We start from the raw sequence: 17,807 nt of genomic DNA, 5'->3' as shown, positions 1-17,807 counted from the left end.
TAGAAGTTGTGTTATGCCCAGCAGCTTCACACAGGTGGGTGAATGACAAGATACAGTGCCTAAGTATTGACCTAGCCTCCAGCATAACTATACCTAAGTTATTATCTCAGGAGAAACTAGTTCGAAGGCTGTGTCTCCACCCTTTTATGCCTTGGAAATTTACAGTTCATGCCATCCTCTTTCCAGTCATTTGTTTCCCTCCTGGCCACTCTGCCTGAAATGTCTCTCAGTCCAATTCGTGTTACCATGGTCTAAGGTGGTATGTCCTGTTTTGTTAAAGCACAAAACAATAAATCTTTTTAGGGAAAAGGATTTTTTTTTTATCATTTCACAAATGCAGTTTGGAGAAAGAACACCAAAAAAGTTTGAACTGGCCCAACTGCAGAGAACATGCCCTCAGAAAAGGGAGCACTAGCAGAATTATCAGACCTGCTGTGATCATCTGGTGCTCTGGCCACAAACATCACCCAGCATTAGGTGAAGAGAGAGAGTGGAGAAAGTGGCAGAAGAGATGTAGATGCTGGCTCTGGGTCTTTGCAGCATTTCAGCATATGTAGTCATTCGTATCATTATCCATGTAAAATTTTCATCTGGTAGCAGCACCCTGTGCTTTCAGAAACATGGAGGCAAGGAGTGAGTAGTGGCAAGCAGAAAAACAACCACTTGTAGCCATTTGCTTATGTTTTCCACTTTTTAATTATTTGCTGTGTTTTTAATTTTTTTTCCCCCCTTAAACAATCACTGATTTTAAAATGGGAGCTGTGTTTTAATCTTCTCACTTCTACAATTCAGTATAGGGTGTATAGGGCAGGCTTAGTGGGTGGAATGCCTGGCACTTGCTGTCCAGGTCTGCTGGGAGCAGTGCTCCAACTTGGTGCTGGACAGGCTGACCTTCAAGAGTTTCTGTAATTCCCCCTTATTGCTGTTGTCCACCCTTCCTTCACTTCTGCAACTTGCATCCCTCCTGTTCTGAGAGGAATGACTACAGCAGTGATTGCTGATCCCACTCCATAACCTGGTATAAGGTTGTGTATTGTGGCAGCTCTACTCCACACAAGAAAGGGAGGAGGGAGAAGAAAGAGCACAGGCTTTACTGAAGAAGGGATAAAGAACTTAGGGGTAAAGCAGAGGGATCTGATAAAGGATGGAGTGATGGAAAAGTACTAGGTATTTGAGAGTGGGGAAGGGTACCTTTTTCTCCTCTTTCTTTCAATCCCAATTTATTATGCCTACAAGATATTTATTCAGTGTACTTTCCCACCTAAATTCTGTCCCCATTCAAATTAAAATTTAGGAGTGAAACCATATTCTATGGTTACTTCATGTGATGACCAGAGGGTCATAAACCAGAGGATTTGTTCCATAAATTGATACAGAGTATGAAACACATTGTAAAGAATCTGCAGTGATTTTGTTCTCAGTATAAAATGCACACTTACATCATTGCCAGTGTGTTTGTTAGGTTATGTGAAGCAATAAGCACCCACTAAGCTAGGAATTTTGAGCCAAAATTCCATAATTCATAAGTTGTTTTTATCATATTAATTTCTTAGAGCTGGCTGTTTGCATATGAGAAGGGCTTAGGTAGATTGAATGAAAGATGCCGTGATGCAGTGCCATACATACTGACTGGCCACATCTCCCTTAGAAAACTGTTTTGTGCTGTGTAAACTGTAGCCAGAGTTTGCTACAGGAAACTTGTCAAATATTTGCTACCTATGGAGGAAAATGTTATTCAGTTATTACCCTGGTGAGGGGGATATCATTTGGAGTGTTACCCTGAAGTTATTCAAGAGCATCCAACTAAGAATAATTAATTTCAAATACTGCACTGATGCTGTCTCCATCATGGTGTAACTTGATGGTTACAGCAGATCGCAGCAGCTGTTGGTGCTGCCTTACTCAGTTGGGTGGCTTTGTGTACATAATTGGCTGTATGCCCACAGTCATAAGTAGCATTTCAAATAAATTACAACGTTTCATTATTAAGAGATTTGCATATCTTTGCTGCCAGTTGTTGTGGAATGGATATGACATTTTTCTTCCTAGATACCTAGATTTTATTCTGCTAAACTGCATAAAAAAAAAAAAAAAAAAAAAAAAAAAAAAATTGAAAGCTTTATAGATAATTTGTATTCCCCTACTTCCCTTAAGACACAAAAGTTTTTCACATAGGATTAGAATTACGATCTGTATGCCATTAAAAGTCAAGTACACTTGAAACACAGTAAGTTAAACTTCTCAGGGTATGTCACTGTGCCTAGAAAATCACCTCATTGGTTACTGCCTCCTGAACTCTTGGGGGGGGGTGGGGGGAAGGTGTTTTTATCTTGTGCTAGCAAACGCATGGTAACTTACACAAGGTAAAAGCCTGATGAGAAGGGCAAGGAAAATACATATGTCCGATATGTTAACAGATGAGATAATCAATAGGCTCTCTTTAGCTATATGCTATTTAAAAAACTTAACTGATTTGACTTTGTGTTGTGATTTTCCATCATAATCTGTGTGTTAAGTAGCACCAGGTGAAAGTAGAACTCATCTTTTTTTTTTTTTTTTTTAAATCTGGTGAACTGCAGTCAAAGAATATGAAACTAAGCAGTAGATGCTGTCTTTATCTAAGACGTATTCTTATTTTATCTGAAAAACATTACATTTGCCAAAGCTTAATGCTTTGAGAACTCATGTCAAGATAATGGAAAGTCTGTATTTTAGGCTTAGTTTATTAGGACTGTCCTTGCTTTAAGTAGTAAAAGTTTTGCATTGTTACTGCATGTCAAGTGATTATTTTTTTTTAAATTTGGACAATAGGAGCAGCTTTAAATTTCATATATGTTTGAGTGGGAACTATTTAGGGTTTTCCTTTGTTTCTGTTCTTTTTCTTTGTTTTGTCTTTTTTTGTTTAATATTAATTTATTGAATTATACTGTTCTGAATGGGATTTTTTTCTTGCATTATATTTAGCGTGACAAACCAAGTAGAAGCAATACACAAACTGATTATTTTTGTCCTAGAAACAGGAAGTAGTTGTTATAGCCAGTCCGAGCTTGAATTAATCAGTTTCCAAAATGCTGTTTTGATTGGAATAAATTAATGCACATGCACTCATAAATCAAAAATGAATAATGGTGGAAATATATTAGTGTACAATTGACATGGGTGCACAAAAACTGTAAAACAAAAAGCCTTAACCAGTCAGATTCATATGATTAGAATTTCTTTAGAAGTTGTTTTAAATGTTTAAAAAATGTATATATACACATTTTTTACATATATTTTCACATTTTCATCCATGTTTATGTACCGTTCATAATGTTTGTGTATGTACATATACATACATACACACTTAATGCAGATTGTGTGTGTGTGTATATATATATATATATTTTATTATTTTTTTTAATATTTGTGTATATTCTAGAGAGCTTAATTTTAGGTTACCTCTTGGTTATTTTTCCAAGCCACAATTCTAAAAAGAATATTTTTAACCTTCAAGGAGCATAAAATAACAAAGAACAAACCCATTACATAAAATCCCCCAAATCCATCTCCAGTTAGCGTAAGAACTGTACAGTGGTTTATTCCAGGTGGCCAAAAGCCTGGCCCAGTTAAAATCAATTGCATAGGAATTTAATTTAGTATCTGTAACCAACAGGCAAAAAATGATCGAGAGATACACAGATTCTAAAGTCTGCTACCTGCTTGCTCTAATGGTTTCCATATCTGAAAGCTAATTAAGAAATGGAAGTCAAAATTCTCTTTGCTGTCAACCTCAAGGTTCTAGTAATTAGTATATTAACAGGAGGTAACTGTCACCTATGCAGCTAATCTGGAAGTGACCCATTAAAGGAGTACACATCTGTCACCAGGTCATACTCAAGGCTCTGATTATGACTGCTGTATTAACTTTTATGGAAATCGTTTTTCCATTTCTAAAAGCGGAATTCATAGAAGTAAAAATTAACCAGAAATCGTGAATTGAAAACCCTCACAACAACCTAAAACATGAAAATGATAAAAGTTTTATAAGGCTTTCATGTCTCTCTACGTTTATGCACTTGCAAATGTCTGAATATACCAGGAGAAAGGAGCCATGCTACTAGTTTAGCAATAGCTACATCAGTGCTGTGTGATAAAATATTCTCAAAGTTTCCAATTACAATTCTTCTGCAAAACTTAATGGTGACTCAACTGAGGAAAAGGGCATGGAAGAAGAATGCTGTTGGAAGCTCGTTCTGAGAGAGTCCTCTCTGCTGCCAATTTTTTATTACCAAGAGACCTAAAGAGGGAACTTAGACATTGATACTGGTGGTTTAGATGCCTTAGTGTATCACTAACATCCACACTGGGTTGGCAAATATGACATGGGACTGAACAGAGACCGTACCTCTTCCAGAGTAGCAGCTGGAGGCCAGTCAGAAGGCCTTAGGACATAAAACATTGTATTTGAATACTTGTGTTTAGTTCTACAGTTACCTTCCTTATGACTAAATATCAGTGCTACAGTAGCATGAGTAGGAAGGATTTGATTCAGTGCTAAGCCTGCCTGTAGAATATTTACTTCCTTGGTATTTCTGTCATGCAAATATTTTAGTCTGTGTGTCATGCTATGGTATACAGTCATAATGGCGATTCTAATTGTAGATGCTTCCTTTCATAAGTGTTCCCTAAGAGAAGTGTGATTATGAAAAGCAAGAGGGAACTACCAGTAGCTGTTTATTGTCTGGTCTGGGATCTTTGTTTTATATTTTCTAGCAGCATCTTGGCAGTTATATTCTGAAATGAATCCACACAGTCTTTTCCTCTTCGATCTGAACTATATTTCACACTGTCTTTCCCTAAAGGGCACCATCTGTGATCCTTATGTGCAATTTCTTCTTTATCCTCAGTTGGTCCACCTTGATTTTCAGACTAACTTGTCCTTAACTGGTTCATAAGCTGTTTTCCAGAACTGCTTACAGAGTCTAATCCTTTGAAGGTCAAAAACTCCTCATCGCTTTAATAATTTCTTTTGAGCCTACATATATATGAACCTGAACAAGAACTACAGAAAGAATACATGAACTAACTGCATAATAATCTATTCCAAGTACGATATGTGTTGCTTGTAATTCTGAGAGTGCAGTAGTTCTCTGCAAGTAATTAAAGAACATTACCAGAAATAGTACTTTTGATGTCTTCAACAACATTTCCCTTCTTTTCTCTTAAATATCAAATTAATATAATTCCTGCTTCAGCTCCAAGATCAACTGCCTTAAAATAGCTTTCACTGCTAGTCATCTTCTCAACCATGGCTGGAAAACTAGAGGACCTTGTAACTGCTATTATGTTTCTTGCCCATTGGGCAGACTGGTGTGGATCTGGCAAATTTGTTGAGTACAGATCTTTTGTTCTGCATGATCTGTAACTACAATGAAAAAATGAATAGGCAGAATTTGTAAGATGCTATTCCTAGTATTTACTGCACATTTATTAGAATTAATTATATCCAGCTTGATTACTATTTTATCCTCTGTCTGAACTATCAGCATCTCTGAAAGGGTCTTTCTCTTGGTTCTTGTGGCATTCTGGTCAGGATCACAAAGTTTGATACAACTCTTTTTTCTATGGCTTCTTTTTCCAATCTATTCTGTACCTAGCCAACTAAGTAAGGAAGTTGTCTGAGTTACATTTAAGATTTAGGAGATAACAGTATGCGACAAGTCAAGTTCACCGCTACTGGTAGGCAAAATAAACTCCTATCTGTGAACCTGGCCATATAATCAGGTTAGCTCAGTGAAATCAGCTCAATTTTATCACATTCAATAAATACTGTCCTATATACCTTGGAAGATTCAGAGGTTTACTGATGGCTCCCCCCGTATTTGTCACACATTTATGCAGTCTGATTACAGAAATATGAGAACCTGTTCATAACCTTTCCAGGCAAGCTGAAAAAGGGAATTCCAAGTTATAGTATATTCTTTAACTACAGTGATGCATTATCCCATAAAATGGTAGAGATGGGAAAACACATACATCCCTTAAAACAAGAATATGGTGTGAACTACCAGCTCTACAGCCTGGCAGAGACCACGAAGTGGAACAGTAACAAGTAACTGTCATGGTTGATGATAGCATCAAAAAGAATGTGTGTCCACAGGGGGACACCCAGACTTTAGGATCTGGCTATTGGAATTCGAGTTTTTTTAATAGAAACTGAAATAATATACAGTCTCTGGCACAAAGCCTTAACTAGGCAGGCAGTCTTGTAACACATGTTTCACTACATATGTATTTTTACTACATTTGAAATTACGGATATTACAGGACTGAGGTCTAGGAAAACAATATACTGAATGAAGTTACTAAGATGTAATGTACCAAATATAAAAGTACCAAGATACAAGGTACAATATCTGTCAAAGATTTTATTTCATCTGTATTTCATACAAAATATTTAAGTGATAGGAAAACAAATTAAGATAATTTAAATGTTTATATCTCTAAATTTTTTGCAGAACCCAAATAACCATATGTCATCATTATCTTCTGTTATTTCAGCCAGCAGACTTTACTGGAAAGCAAGCACTGAAGCAGATTAAAGAGAAAGGTCTCAAACGACAACTGGTGTATCTCACCCTGGAAACAGATAATGTTGATCCAGAGGGAAATGAAAGTGTGTGGCATAACGGCAAGGTGAGGACTATAGATCATGTTACAAGAAACTAATGTTAATTCTCCATGAACAGAATCTAACTTTCTGTTTCAGTGTGAATGCATCGTCTTTGTTTTACTGGCACAGAACAATTTGAAGCTATGATAAATAATGTCTATAGTCTTCAAGCAGGAAGCAAAGACTAACTAATTAGCTACAAAGAAAATGTGAAATACCATCAAGTCACAAAGGCTGGAGTTAGAACAGACTAAAGTATTGTCATCCATTCTCTTCTGCAAATTCACCATTGTCCTAACAACACTTTTGCTATTCACTTAAAAGAAACAAAACATCAGTGAAGTTTGGGCTTCCTCACTTCAGCGCAGATTATGTGTTGAAACACACACTAGCAGTTAAATTATTGTATATAATGAACATATGCATGTGTACAGTGTATGTTTCAGTGAAAAATTAATTGAAACACAATAGGAATAGATTGTTTTCTCAAGAAGCAAAAACTTCCCAGTTTAAGGTGATGTCATGCACTGTAGTGAATATTATGAACTGCATGAAATGTGCTTGATGTCTGAAGTGTATAAACCAAAGCTAGTATGAGAGATGTATAGTTGTTTTGGTGGTTGTTGTTTTTTTCTAAGAAAACCTCACTGCATCTTGAAAATAAAGATAAATGTTTGTGGGTTTTTTCAGGTTATTGGCAACACCACATCTGGAAGTTTCAGTTACAGTGCTCAGCAGAGTCTGGCATTTGCATATGTTCCCATAGAACTCAGCAAAGTTGGACAGAAATTGGAAGTTGAACTTTTAGGAAAAAAATATCCAGCAACCATTATACAAGAGCCACTGGTGATGACAGAACCAACAAGAATGCGCCTTCAGAGAAAGGGTGAAAGTCCCAGAATGTAAACACAGATGAGGATACCACAAATTGCACAGCAGGAAATAGTTCCGTTAATATGCATGAAATTAAGAGAATCGGACTACCAGATTTGCTAATTACTAAACACAGGATCCTCATTGTCATACACAGTGAGAAATTCGAAGGTGTCACTCTCTTGCTTCCTACAGTATGGACTTTAGTGTTAGAGATCTGAGCAGAGTTCATGAACCAGTATGTGTTACCCTTCTCAGTAGCACTTGTGAACAGAAAGTGGCAGGGAATTTGTACATTCTTGATTCCTCTTGCTCCCACATTGTCTGGCAGTTCTGAATTAATGCACAGGATAAATTTGCTCTTGGTATTGGCCAATAACAATTTCTTCCTCCTCCTTGACACTCACAGTTCCTCCTTTGCCTGCCTGTAGGGTAAAGTAGCTTATCCTGGTTCCTTCCAACATGACATTGCAAAGTTGTCATTAAAATAACATCAGTAGTTCTGCACAAAAACGCTTCTGAAGGAATTGAAATACATTCCAGCAATGATTAAAAATAATAAAGGTAACATTGAAGGCAAACCGAACTGTTAAAATTTTTTCCCAGTGTGTCAACCTGGCAGAAATTCTCACAGAAGATCAAAATCTAATTCTTTTTAATGAAACAGTTCTAGGAAGCCCATTTTTCATTATTTTATGAGTCATCTGGTAGATTACATGTAATATTCTACAAAACACAGGATGTTACTGTTCAGTTTCTGAACAGAAAGTACTGTGTCATGAATTTACTGTTCTAAATCTGAAGCGCTAGACTGACACTAGAGAAAGTTAGTTCTTCCTTTTCTTGTTATAGATTGAACAGCAGTAAGAGCCATATGTTCTTACATGGAAATGTTAACAGTGAAAAAATAAAATTAAGTTCACAGCAGAGGAGCTTTATTCAGTGTTAAACATTCAGTAAACCAAATAAGCAAGATTGGGATAATGTATATTGGGATGGGAATACCCTAAACTACTAAATCATTCTCTGAATTCCATAGTATACTCAACAATTCTTTTGAATAACAGTGTCAAAATTCAAAATTTTCAACTTACACTCCCCTTTAGGCTATAGATAAACATTTTTGAAGTATGTATGAATAATGTCTAAAATGTGCTTTCTCCAGAGGAGTTGGTGCCTCTAAATCTTCAGCAAAGAAACAAACGTATGAATAGAATATACCAGGAGAAACACAGTTTGAGTAATGAACAGTTACTCTTTCTTAAGTAAGCTGATGTTACATTGTGCTGTTCTGCATATCTTTTATAAAGCAGGTCAAAATAAAATACACAGGCTTTGGCAGGTTTGCATGTAGTACTGTCTTGAGTGAAAAATCTATTCAGTAATTATTCTCTGTTATGCTTTCATAAGTGATTAGTTCTACATTGCTGAGCCAATCAGAGATGTTACTTTCTCTAAAGCTGACATTATTTGTAATGAGGCACTTAGCCACTATGTTTTCTTGAGCACTTAAGAAATCTAAAATAAAACGCAGTCTATATGGTTTTATTTAGATTATGGAGGAGGAGAGCAATTTTTAGGAACATAGTTTTGAATTTCAGTATTTCCCAAGAACATGCAAATTCACTAGACACCATATCCTGAAGTATACAGTAACAGCTATCCTGAGACAGGCTCTCACATACACTTTCCTAATAAGCTTTGCTATGCCAAAACTCTGTTTCAGTGATGCCTTCCATATCCCAGTATTAAAGTTAGAATCAAGTTTGTAACTCTTTTTCCATCTTGGAAGAAAGAAATGCTATTCGTTAACATGTCAAACAGATCAGTCTGTGCAGAAATAGGCAGGCTTTCTGCAGCCTGAGCAAAAGGTTATGAATCACAGATGTAATTCCTACCATCAAGTGAAATCAGAAGCTGTACCTCCATGGGCTTGTACTGCATTTCCAGCTGTAACCTCCCGACTGCTAATTTCTCCTTGTAGCTGATGTAGACAGCTACCTGTCTCATTTTACAGTGTAGTATTATACAGGCCCAAACACTAACTTCCTTGTGGGCTTCTCATTGACAGCCGTTGTCACTCAAGTCTCACCACAATTGAACATTGACCAGTTAATTTTCATTTCATTTCAAGATTTAGGAAGTGGACAAAAAGGTCTCATGCTGTTTCTGGGACATGGCAATGCAAAGTAAAGTTCTTTTCCTGCAGCCAACTTGTAAGACTAGACAACTGCCCGTTCATCACTGACCATATGTAGACAAATGGAGTATCTTGAGAGCTTGTTGCGCTCTGTTACCTCTTAAGAATTGTTCTGCTTTCTGTTTAACAATGCATTCAGGAGCAGAGATGTCTGACATAGTTTTAAACACTGAGTGTTAGAAGTGCTGCAGCTATGAGAGCCGCATGTCTGACAGGGATTCCTAGTTGACCTAGCTTCTTTTTTACTACTCTGATACCCAAGTCAGCTTACTGAGTGCTTATTAGGATAGCCCAACATGGCAGCACTTTGCACAGCATGGATAAACTGAACTGTAACAGGATGAAGCCTTACAAATCGTGACCACAGAGAGGTTCATATGTATGTCAGTCTTTCAAGGTGATAAAAAAAATTATAAACCTGGAGAAATGAGGAAGGGGAATGTTCAGCAGTTTTCGTAGTTTCCTGTCACTGCTTCTTTTCATTACAGGTTGTGATATGGTGTTGCATAAACTTGTGGTGTCAAGTTACAGCAAGAGGAAGTGAATAGGATCAAGAATGTTTAAGTAGTACATCCGTATTTTAAGAGGTCTTCTAACCAATCAAACAGAAATGCCATGTAGAAAGACTGGCAGGGATATTTTTGAGTGTTCTGCAAGCCCATGAGCTAACGGAGGAGACACCTCTGTAACGAGGTGAAAAAATTACAGTTGGTTATCTAGGAAATTTTCTGAAATACTCAAATTTCTGTTTGCAGAGACATCAGGCAGTTTTATCAGACACGTTTTTTGTCATTTTCCTTTATTCTTCTTACATCTCCAGAGAGTTTGGGTACACCGGAGTTAGATGTTACTATTACCATTAGAATTTTTGTTCCAAAGTTGTTATGTGCTATGGCAAGAAGTGCCATGTTCATACTTCATCTGGAATGAGAAAAACATGATACCATGATCTTTGGTGTCACTTTCATGACTTCATTAATCATTTGACCTCCAAACATTATCCAAATTATTCAACCCCAGATTCAGAAAAGGTAGACTGAACACAGACCGTTTCCAGGATTTACTCTTTTGACTCAAGAGAATACTCTTGATATAAACAGTGTTTCCTGACTGGGATTCCAAATCCATAATAAAAAAAACACTGAGAAAATAGGACAGGCAGTTAACACCCAGACTGTGACTGTGCAGTATCTACTGTGTATGTTTCAGATGGTTCAATTTAATGTTTTAACTCTGGCAGCTTAGTTAACCAGGTTATCCAATTCTGGTGGAGCAGGATAACCAGCAAATAGCTTGACACTTGTCTAGAAGGGAATATGATTTCCACTGCACATGAACACAATCGTAACTTTGGAAACATGTCAAGTGGATATTAATTTTACTTCAAAATTTTTATCCATTTCTGATTTTACCAGCAGTGTGTAGATTTTCAAAGTAATTATTATGAATGAAAAAGAATGATTTCCAGGGGAATGTGCTACCATTTGAATGGAAATTTACCTATAATAAGAACATGGAAGAAGTTAGTAAAACAAACAATTCAGTGAGACAGCTGTGACTGGTGATGGATCTGAACTAAAAACATGATAAATCAGAACTTTGCAGCCTTTTGAACAGTATGAATCACATCTCAGCAAAGAAAATGTAACTCATAGTCACATACCAGCTTGTCAGTAATCCTGGAATTTTACTTCAGGGAAAACTGACTTCAGGACAGTATTGTTGCTTTTTGTTCCAATACCAGCTGTGGACTATAGCACATTCGTATTGCAGAAAAAAATGCGGCATCGCTTATCATCACTGTTGTTTTCAAACCAGCAGGGAATTTTGTGTGATTTATAGAAAAATATCTGGTAACTTCATAGGTTTAACCATAGGTTTAACTTGACTTAATTGGTAGGAGCAGGAACTTTTTTTCTACAGAGACTTGTCAATCAAAAAGAAAGTAGACAGGAGTCTAGCATGCTCAATATTTGTCTTTCTTACCAAGAAATACAGTTTTTAATGTGGATTGTTCTGTCACCTGTTACCAAATGGCTATATAAATTTGGGAATGCACATATGTACCATTCCAGCTAAATGTGAAACACATGGGTATTTGATCTTAAACTGGGCTCTGAAATGTATATGTATTCCATGGATGAACAAAATCGATCAGAGTTGACAGCTGTTTCTGTCCTTTCACAGCCTTAGATTTTACATCAAGAGTATAACTAAGGTAGTGGTCGTTACAATATTGCTTTAGAAGATTACGTGGTTTGAAGAAACAGTCCTATTGACATAGCTGTTATTGCGCGCAGCCCCGAAGTTGTTGCCGCAGCGCGGCGGTGACCGCCGGGGAGCCCCGAGGCTCCCGCCATCCCTCCCCGGCGGCGGCGACGTCTTCCCGGTCGCTTCCTGCCGCCCTCCGCGGATGTCGGCGGGGTGGCTGGTGGGATCCCGCTGCCCTCAGCACTGTGTAACGGTTTGGCCTTCGTGTATCTCATGTAAAGATGCGCTTGGAAGAAGGCTGTGTGAAACCCGATTGCGTTTCTATGCATACTTCACTTACTTTTGGCATGCTAGCTCGGGAATGAGCTAGAGGTAGGTTTAATGCAAGTTGTTCTGCTTCAGAAAAGACGAAGTTCTCTCTGTGCTTCAGTTAGGCCAACAGGCGTGGCAGCGTATTGTGAAAAATATCTCTGTCCTAGTCATCTTCTGGTACACCTGAACTGGACAGGCACACAGTCAGGGTGCAGCCAGAAGCGGGTCAGCACCACGTGTTCAGTTTGTGCAGCATCTCTTCCAATGCAGCGTTTCAAGGCGTCCTTGAAGGGGTAGACATTTATGTGCCCTTAACGGTTAGTCTGGGTGTCTAGCTGCTTTGTAGTCACAGTCATGATTTTTCCCATTCTTTTCTGTTGCACTGGTGTAAGAATTGGATTTTATCATACTGAGGTACTTCTCCCCCTTCCTCCCCTTATTGCAGTTTTGGCATAGGGGCGGGGGGGGGAGGGGAGGAGAAGAGTACAGCATGGACAGAAAGAATATTTTCACAAAGGGTTAAGTGTATTTTGGAAACTTCCCCGCTCTCACAAAAAGAGATCCCTGCGCATGCATGCTAACTATAGTGATTTGTCAAAGAAACTGTTCAGAATGAAAATAAATCTTATCCAGTATTAGTGGATGTTATCTCTTGTTGTTGTAAGAAGACTGTTCTAGGTGATATGTACTCTTTCCAAGCAACATCTGTTCTCTTCCTAGAAACTTCAAGAATCAGTGAATAGGAAGATGTAATTGACTTTTTCTTTACCAACTCTTTAAATTGTTCTATTAAATAACCTAAAACATTTATTCTTTATGACTGTTTCTAGAATACAGTTCATACTCTGAACATGCTTACTAGAAATGGACATTGCTGCATTTGATCTTAAAATTGGAAATTGGAAATAGTCATAGTTCAGTCCTGATTTAAATTCATTGTATGCTTCTGACTTAGTAATTTAATCATCTTCGTGTTGACCTTGTTACAAATGAGTACAATAATATTAGAAAACATTATTTTCTAGGTCAGGTTGGATGGAACTTTCATCAACCTGATTCAGTGGAAGGTGTCCCTGCCCATGGCAGGGGGCTGGAACTGGATGATCTTTAAGGTGCTTTCTGACCCAAACCATTCTATGATTCTATGAAAATGGAAGTAATCTTTTTTATAAAATCGCAGAGACATTCTGTGCAGGAAATAATTGTGTATCAAATATGTAGGATTTTGTTTTGATTTACCTGTTGATATGATTAATAATTGCACAGAGATTTAAGATTTAAATCTGGTCCTGTGTGGAGCTGGAATTTTGATAATCATCTTGTAGTCCATAAAGAAAGAATAGCAAAGGTATTGGTTTATGAAAGCTATAGGTTTTGGGTGTTTTTTTTTTTTTTCATTATTATTGTTTCCCTCTCCTATTTTTTTGCTTTCTAGAGGCAGTGGAGGAATTTAGAATGCTTTGCTAGCTTGTGTCTTTCACTATACTGTTAATCTATCTTGTAATACTGCATTTACCAAGAAAAAAAAAATCTTTTTCCAGCTCCTCTTTTAAAGAAAATTAGTAACTAGTAGGCCCTTTCTACTTGCCTAAGATCGGGGCTTATTTGGTTTAAAAATCAATTCCAAGTGTTGCTAAAATGATACTTTAAAAATTAGCTATGCCGCCTGCTACACTGGAGTGCTTACTGGAGTTTTAAAATCTGGTGTCTTCTGCTCTAGGAGGTCTTAGAGGTTTTGTGTTTTGATGGAGACAATTTACTATAAATATTTAGTAAATACACATACAAGTATAAATACCTTGTTTAGTTTGCTGACCTTAGGGCAGTGCCTGTTTTTTTTTTTCTGGAGGAGATAAGGGAGTTGACAAAAGTCAGCTTCTAGTACACAGTAATTGAAGAGCTTCCCTGCATTGAGCAAAATATACTACTTGGAGTATTGTTGTCAATCATAGTTTTGTAAAGATATACAAAATTCACCACTTGTTAAAATCAGAAACTTATGTGGAGCTATTAAAGGTCAGATCTAGGCAATGTTTAAAACTTGTGTCACTCCCAGTATCAAAATGCTCTTTCTATTTATGGTGCTCACACTCATTTAATGCAAATAAATGTGTATATATATTTATGTATAATGTCCATTTAGAAGACTAATGCAAAAATAGCTTTCTTACCTTTTATCGTGCTTTCCTCCAGTAACTGTTCTCTGATACAGGCAAGAGCTTGGTAGCTTCACTTGCCATGTGCCTTTTTGTCCACCTACGTCCCATTTGAAATCTCTCCATGTTGAGATGTTGTCCCTAGCCTTCAAACAGACTGAAATGGTAATTGTTACCTCTTAGATTTTCAGATGAAAACAGAAAAGGCCCCCTTTTTTTTTTTTAATTGCAGTTGATTTATACCTGAGAAGGTCTTGTTAGTCCCTGTGGTGCTGTTTCCTTGTCTTCCTCCCTGCTACCCCTGCCCTCCCCCTGTGGCTTCCTCAGTACCACATTGGTAAAAGCAGGAGCCCCTTAAAACTAATGCTAGCCTCTGGTGTAGCTGTGTTTCTTTTTGCGTGTGCTTATAAAGTGGTCTGTGGGAATACCTTGCTGCATTGTAACTAATCCCTCATCTTTCTTTTCTCTTCTAGATCCACACAGGCTTACAACACCAGATAATTTGGCCATGCCAGCCCAGCTGTGTGCCACTGGATGAGAAACTCCTCCCAGAGCTACTTCAAGAGGCAGGATACGTTACTCATATGGTGGGAAAGTGGCATTTAGGGATGTACAGAAAAGAATGCCTTCCAACACGCAGAGGATTTGACACTTACTTTGGTAATGGTTAGATTTAACATGGGCAATAAATGCTGTGTTAAAAAGTATGAGAAACTAACCCGTTCTTTTAAGAACAGCAGATTTACTATTAGTGTATAAGTAAATCAATACCAAGGCATGCATATTTCCAAAGTACAACTGCTTAAATAAGATAAGGCCTTAAATTCATGTCAAAGCTTTACAAGTTATTGAAGAAAATAGTTTAATTACTGAGTTGCTCTGTTACGAGCTGCATTTAATTTGGTTCCATGATAGTTAGAAGGTTTAAGGTGTAGTGATTGGTTTGGTTTTATAAGTGTCTTTAATCTGACCATTTTGTGTTATACCGGACAGTAGACATGGCTTGCTCTGCAAATCATGTTACATTTCTAAGAGCTGATACATTTAAGAGAGAAATAGACATCATACCACACTATGTTCATGCTTTGTGAGTAGAGTAGCATTGGTTTTTCCAGGGTCTGTGGCAAGGAAGATGGTGTGAGAGCCTCTGTAAAACAGTATCCAGAAGGTCTGTTGCAGGAACTCACAAGTTATGAAATCAGACCCTCAGACTAAAAAAAATAATGCCAGAATTAGGTTGTCCCGGTGTGACAACTTACAGCTATACGTTGTTTATTTTTACTCTTGTAAAGGCTCCTGTCCCAGTAGTGATTTGACATTTACTGGTTTTGTGTCACAAGTGTCACAGATGTTACGTGAGTGAGGCTGTCTGCAATACATCTCATTCTGCATTGTACTGAATACAAAGTGGTCCTTCTCCACTGGGTTGTTTTTAAGACGCTTTGAGTGGACAATTTCAAAACAGTTCAAATTAACTTTGCAAACTTTTGATAGTACTGCTGCTCACTTCTACAGCTGAGGAAGTGAGAGATAGAAGCCTGCACTCCTCTTGTCTAACCTTAGGTACTTAAATAAAGAGCCTGGCTGTGCAATGTGCAATAGACAATGTGGATCCAAACTTTAGGTGTGAAGAACTGTTCCCTTAGATTGGCTATCTCCTTTGACTTTTCAGAGAGCTTGGGGCCATGGTTTCACAACTGAATTAAGCTAATATATATGGATCAGAATATAACGACTCATTGCTTAAACATATAGGCCTCCTCCCATCTCTTCACAGGAGCTTGGAATCTTTTTGACAGTATAGATGTAGGTAGGCTGGCACGCCTCAGGAAATGTCACCCTGGGACCAAGTGGGCTCAATGAAGGAGCCTTAACACAGGCTGGCTGCCTCGTGTGGCTGGCTGCCAACAAAACACATTGGGTGCCTCCTGTGATATTATTTTTCAGAGAATGTAGGTAGGAGTTTAATGTCCTGTAATGTTCATGTAATTCCAGTAGGCATTTATTGCAATTAGGAACATATGATTCTTTGGAACACTTGATGCAGTGTGTCCCCAGTGGGCACTCAAAATGGAAAAATACAACTTGTGGCTCTGAGTACATGGATGTAGGCAGTTTACTCACAAAATCAGACTTTATGCTTTGAAAGAAAAGCCATTTTTTCCTCCTAAAAACATATTAGGAGTTTCTATTGTATTTAAAACAGAACTTCATTCTTTCTGTACATACTTTTTCGCACAAGTACCTGTAGTTGAAGCTGCTTAATAAAAACTCAAGCGAAATTCCTCCATTTTGGATTTTTTCCCCCAGTTTTAGTTTGATTTTTGCAGAATGTAAGAATATATTTTTGCAGATTCATCTGTATTTTCAGGGTATTGAGGGATAAATCTGAAATGTAATTAAAAAAGTAATAATTACTGAGATTCAAATGACTTTTAAGAGTTTTGTTTCTGATTGATAAAAAGCAAAGGCACTCCATGCTGAACAGGATAGCCCTTGATAGGAGCAAATCCATACCTGTAGAACTTTTGCATAGTTTGTTTCTTTTGGGGATCTTTAAATAATAGTATCTCTTTTTCACCAGTTGGTGTCAGCAGTGCATCAGCAATTACTTTACAGCTGACATAAGAAATGCTTTATACTTGGATGTTTTTGAATAAATAAATTTTAAAAATTCCAAACTTTCTAATAGAGACAGAAGTCTTACATGAAAATACAAATACACAAAATCATACTAGCTAAAAATCAGAGTATTACACAGATAGTCACTGCCTTTGCTATCAGCGCATTAGTTTAGTGCTAATGTGTTTGATATCAAGTTATAAAGTCATTGAACTGCTTTCAAGATGTTTCATATGTTTTGAAATTACTAATTGCTTTGTCAATAAAAAGTCTGTGAAGAATTAAATGTTGAGCTACTTAGACCTGTCAGGGGGTGTCACTACCGTCAAGTCAAATATTGAATGACTGTTTCAGCTCAAAACCACTAACATTTTCATATTTATTTTTTTACCTTTTTTTCCCTGATATATGTGTTTCTGTGACATGTTGTTGGCCTGCTTATTTGACAACTTTTCCTGTTCTAGGCTATCTTCTGGGGAGTGAGGATTATTATTCACATGACCGTTGTGTCCTCATCAAAGCAAAGAACATAACACGCTGTGCTCTGGACTTTCGAGATGGAGAAGAAGTTGCAACTGGGTTTAAAAATATGTACTCAACTAATTTATTCACAGAAAGAGCTGTAGATCTTATAGCGAATCACAAAACTGAGAAGGTACAATCAGCAGCTGTTACTTTGATAACTTCAACTCTAAAGAATGTTTAAAAAGGGTTAATGAAATATTAATGAAGAGACCTGTGCTTGAGCTGTAACTGAGTGCTATTCAGCAGGGTGCGC

At 37.3% G+C, this 17,807-nt stretch overlaps 2 protein-coding genes across 2 annotated transcripts in view; both read left to right on the top strand.

Annotated features, from left to right (window-relative positions):
* DMGDH (dimethylglycine dehydrogenase) overlaps positions 1-8,973 on the top strand; it is a 42,475-nt gene extending 33,502 nt beyond the window's left edge. Inside the window, exons 15-16 of the mRNA XM_026865776.1 lie at positions 6,544-6,678; positions 7,346-8,973. Coding sequence (XP_026721577.1) covers positions 6,544-6,678; positions 7,346-7,561 — 351 coding nt within the window. The 3' untranslated portion in view covers positions 7,562-8,973. The remainder of the gene's footprint in view (positions 1-6,543; positions 6,679-7,345) is intronic.
* Positions 8,974-14,877: 5,904 nt separating this feature from the next.
* The window catches only part of ARSB (arylsulfatase B), a 65,917-nt gene continuing 62,987 nt past the window's right edge, over positions 14,878-17,807 (top strand). The window contains exons 1-2 of the mRNA XM_026865604.1: positions 14,878-15,067; positions 17,494-17,684. Of these exons, the coding sequence (XP_026721405.1) occupies positions 14,992-15,067; positions 17,494-17,684 (267 nt within the window). The 5' untranslated portion in view covers positions 14,878-14,991. The remainder of the gene's footprint in view (positions 15,068-17,493; positions 17,685-17,807) is intronic.

The sequence above is a fragment of the Athene cunicularia genome, assembly GCF_003259725.1.
Source record: "Athene cunicularia isolate RWA chromosome Z unlocalized genomic scaffold, athCun1 chrZ_part1, whole genome shotgun sequence".
Lineage (NCBI taxonomy): Eukaryota > Metazoa > Chordata > Aves > Strigiformes > Strigidae > Athene > Athene cunicularia.
Note: the sequence above shows the minus strand (reverse complement) of the source record. Positions and strands in the feature narration are given on the sequence as shown.